The 4,887-nt window shown below is 41.3% G+C and overlaps 1 protein-coding gene across 1 annotated transcript; it reads left to right on the top strand.

The window, feature by feature from the left end:
• Positions 1–2,675: 2,675 nt before the first annotated feature.
• LOC101543860 (cytochrome c 2) lies at positions 2,676–4,470 on the top strand. Its single transcript, XM_004601188.2, has 2 exons — positions 2,676–2,844; positions 4,325–4,470. The coding sequence occupies exons 1-2, from the start codon at positions 2,676–2,678 to the stop codon at positions 4,468–4,470; spliced, it is 315 nt and encodes a 104-aa protein (XP_004601245.1).
• Positions 4,471–4,887: the final 417 nt, after the last annotated feature.

Raw genomic sequence — 4,887 nt, 5'->3', positions numbered from 1 at the left:
AACTTAGGTACTTCCATATCTTGGGTCTTGTTGTAATATGGACATACAGTAGATATATGTTTTTGAATTAATGTTTTCATATTTAGGATACATACCTAGCACTGGTACTGATGGCCAAATGATATCTATATTTTTAGGTATTTCAGGGAATCCTCGTGTCATTTTTTGCAAAGGTTATACTAGTTTGTATTCCCACTAACAGGGTACAAGCCTCCCCTTTTCTCTGTAGTTTTGCCAGTGCATTTACAGTCTTTGTGCTAAAGGCCATTATAATAGGAGTGAGGTCCTACATCACTGTGGTTGGCATCCATCCTAATCTTCCTAGTACCCATTCTTCAAAGAACAGAAAGAGCAGAAAAACAAAATGCATCAGGTACTGCATCATTAGCTTTTAAAATTTATGTTTTCAATAAGTTGAAATTATTTTAATGATTATGTTTTTGTCGAAAAAAGCATTTATTTAGCTATGCAAAAATAATATTTTGTTGTGCTAACCAAAATATTTTTGTACAAAATTCATCATAACTATAATCATGCAAGAAAATCTTCCCAACTTAGAATCCTTTCATTTCCATTACATTAGTATAAAATACATCCTTATGTCAACTGAACTCAGTGCTATTTTGGATTACTTTCAGATCACGGTTGATCTAATCTGGTAGACTTGTTTACAACTAAAAGTGTAAAATAATTGAGAAATTATGTTTTGCATGAAGCTTGCTGTGGCTTCCACTTCTTAAAAAAATTTCACCCCTTTCCCTTCACTGTTGTTGATCTTGTTGAGAAGATGGGAAAGGGCCGCATATCTGCCTGGCTCCGGTGTGGGCACACAGTTAGCTGTGGTGCTTGCTGGGATGGTGGGGGCTTGCACATCAGGCAGTGGTCCTCCCCTATTTGACTGCAGTGCTCCTGGAAAGGTGTACTGATTTAGTTGTTGTGCTCGTCAGGGCTTGCAGTCTTAGTTGAGGCCCACAAGTTCTAGGTGTGGTGCTTGTAGGGGGTTGCTGCTGTACTCATACACACACTTGCACTTCTTTTTTTGTTTTTTTTTTTTTTTTGGTTTTTGGGTCACACCTGGCGATGCACAGGGGTTACTCCTGGCTCTGCACTCAGGAATTACTCCTGGCGGTGCTCAGGGGACCATATGGGATGCTGGGATTTGAACCCGGGTCGGCCGCGTGCAAGGCAAATGCCCTACCCGCTATGCTATCACTCCAGCCCCCTTTTTTTTTTTTCACACTTGCACTTCTTAACTACCTTTTTTATTTTGTAGCAGTGGACACACCTGGGGACACACCTCTTTTTTGTAGTGCTTGCAGACCTGGCTTGTGCTTACAAGTTGGGATCACAGACAGCAGAGTTGTCAGGCTTAAACAATAGGGCTGTCTGGCTTGTGCTCACTGCATGTGGGGCACCAGGTATTTCAACTCATGATGCTATGCATGCTGGGTGGTGCTCAAACTACTGTGCTAATCTCCCAGGCCATTGTTGTAGGTTTTTTCCACTTTCTTGGTGGGGCGGGGGGAGTAGTGCTGGGGATCAAATCCAGGGCCTCAAACAATTGTGTCATATTTCCCTTTGCTGAGCCTCTGCTCTCTTTCTGTCTGATTTTTTTCCAGTTTCGTTATGGTAGGCGTATGTGTTAACAATAAATATTCTACTTTCCAGTGTGTTCTATTTGTATTTCTAAGTAAGGGAATATTAACTTGCCTATATATTTTATATATTTTCTGCACATACAAAAATGTAATGACTAATATAGATTACTCTATCACTGTATCACTGTCATTCCATTGTTCATCGATTTACTTGATCGGGCGCCAGTAACATCTCCATTCGTCCCAGCCCTGAGATTTTAGCAGCCTCTCCTTACTCATTTTTCCCAATGATTGGATGCTTTTTTCAGGGTCAGAAGAATGAGACCTGTTATTTTTACTGTAGTTGGCATATCAAATATGCCATGGGGAGCATGCCAGTCTCTTCTGTATGGGCGGGATACTCTCGGTCGCTTGCCGGTCTCTCTGAGAGTCATATATATTTCCTTTTATGATGATGTGTTGCATGGCTGTGCGGTCCAGGAATACATTCACTCATGCATGAGGCTTAGCCCGAGCGTGTGGCGGTTAGGTAATAGAGGTCAGCTGTTGGGGCTGGGTCCCTTGGGGTGGGGAGGGCTCTCACCCGCTCCCCCCGGGGGCACCTCTGGTGAGGAGTCTGGTGGCATAGTTATGGGAGCCTCATTGTATGCTCCCTTCCGGGAGAAGCAGCCATGAGTTCTGGAGGGTGGCCGATGAGGAGATTATCTAAATAACTTATCATAGACTAATGTAGATAAGTTATCATAATTCTTTGAAGACTAAGCTACAACTACATGTACAATGCCAGTGTAAGTTTCTGAATGACTAATGCTAGAAATTCAAAATAAATCTGGTAAATAAAAGTATTATAAAATTTTATAATATTATTATATATACATTTTATAATATATATAAATATATATGCTGTAATATTTGTGTTTTTGACCACTTGCATGTTAAGACATAACTGCTCTAAGTTATGCTTTTTTTTAAATGCCATTTTTAGTCACACCATAGTGGTAAAATTCCTTTTTTACCGGTTTTGCAAATCTGATATTCTCTTTTGGTCTATGGTTTAATATTTTATTGCAGAACAAGATGGGAGACTATGAAGCAGGCAGGAAGATCTTTATTCAAAAGTGTGCCCAGTGCCACACAGTGGAAAAAGGTGGAAAGCACAAGACTGGCCCAAATCTTTGGGGTCTTTTTGGCCGACAAACAGGGCAAGCACCAGGATTTTCTTATACTGATGCAAACAGAAACAAAGGTAAAAGTATAAGCTGTAGTAAAGAAGAAACAGATGAAGTGCATATCTGATAAGAACATAGAGTTTTATTTATATATTGACCCCTTGATAATTCAATAATGATTATCCCTACCCCTTATAACATTCTTTAATTTGAAGTCTGTGTTGTTTGATCTCAGTTTGGCTTGGCCTGACCTTCTTTTGGCAATTGTTTGCCTATGAGATTGGTTTTCAGCCTTTCACTTTAAACCTCCATTTGTCATGATTCATGGTGTGTCATTTGTAGTTAGCAGAAAATTGGGGTCAGTTTTCTGCTTTTTTTTTTTTTGGCAAGGGGAGAACAATCAGAAATACCCAGGAGGGGACTGTATGTGGTGCTAGTGATAGAACTCAGACCTCTAGCCAGTGGTACAAACCAGAAGGTTCAATGCTCAGTCCTGGTGATACAGTTTTGCGTGGGATCAGTGGTGTTGGGGGCCTCTTGGACCACTTTGGCAGTGCTCAAGGGGCGATGTGGCACACATACTCAAGGTTATGCGCTTGGAAGGCATTATTGTCCTTTGAACTATCTCCCAAGCCCCTTATCAGATTCTTTTTTTTTTTTTTTTTGCTTTTTGGGTCACACTAGGCGATGCTCAGGGGGTACTCCTGGCTCTGCACTCAGGAATTACACCTGGCAGTGCTCGGGGGACAATATGGGATGCTGGGAATCAAACCTGGGTTGGCCGCGTGCAAGGCAAACGCCCTACCCACTGTGCTATTGCTTCAGCCCACCCTTATCAGATTATTAACTCTAAAGTAACTGGCCTTAGGTTCACATTATTCCCTTCTCTTTGGATCATTCTCTCATCTGTAAACTGAGGAATTGTATTAAGTGACTGATAAGATCTTACCGGAAGGAGTTGTCTGATTCTAGAAGGTTGGGGTACTCTCTAGGCAAACCACCCATGGACTCATAGTTCTCTCGTATACCTTGGATAATCTAAACAGCACAGGGATATTAGATTTAGACAGGAAAATTGAAGCTGTTTTTGTGCAGCAACAAAGACCCCGCTGTCCTACGGCTCTGGCCCCGCAAAGCACGACTTGCTCACGGAGTCTGCCCACGTCTGCCCACACCCCCCCACGAGCCGAACGCTCAGCTGAACGAGGGTGCTGTGTCCACTCTGCTCTGTCTCACACCCTCCCTCTTGCCCCTGGAGCCCGGCGGGTGGGGAGCACCCACGGTCACCCTCTCTCCGCCCCCCAAGTGCCCGAATCACACAGGACCCGCGGAAGCCACGGTGGCCGGGTTCGAGCCAACCACAGGCAGGAGCCCGTGGACTTGTTGTCCACGTCATTCTAGAATTTTTCGTGGTTTAGAAAATAATTACTTTTTTACTATAAGAGTCTCTTCCTATGAAGTCCTAAAGTACTCTTTTGTTCACATACGTGGATCACATCAGTAAGTAATATCACAAATGTAACAGCAAACATTTAAAACTTGTTTCCATTTTCATAGGTATTATCTGGGGAGAGAACACTCTGATGGAATATTTGGAGAACCCAAAGAAATATATCCCTGGAACTAAGATGATATTTGCTGGTCTTAAAAAGAAGAGTGATAGGCAAGATGTTATTGAATATTTGAGACAGGCAACATCTTAATGAAATGATCTTGCAATTTTAAAACAATAATTCTGAACCAGAGCTGGCCATGTCAAATAGTCATGTTTAAAGAAGCCGTATTTGATCTTTCATGATCAATTGTAGTACATTAAACATTTTTAAATGAATGTTTTTGTGTTTAACTGTGTGTAATTTGCTGACCGTATGTTCTTCTATCCTTTTAAATTCACATAGGATGTGGAGAGGTCTGATGGAAGAGGAATAGAAAGGAAATAGATCTGTTGAGTTTTAATAGTCTCTGCGTGAACAAAATACTTGATAATCAAAGCAACTGCTATTGATGATGGAGATAGTGTCCACAGACTTCTTTATACTTTAAATGTATACATAAAAGACATTGGATTTTTTTTAAGTTTTGTTTGATTAACCTTTGCCTTTTAATATAAACAACACTTA

This window comes from Sorex araneus, chromosome X (assembly GCF_027595985.1).
Source record: "Sorex araneus isolate mSorAra2 chromosome X, mSorAra2.pri, whole genome shotgun sequence".
Classification (NCBI taxonomy): Eukaryota; Metazoa; Chordata; class Mammalia; order Eulipotyphla; family Soricidae; genus Sorex; species Sorex araneus.
This window is presented reverse-complemented; position numbering and strand designations above follow the sequence as displayed.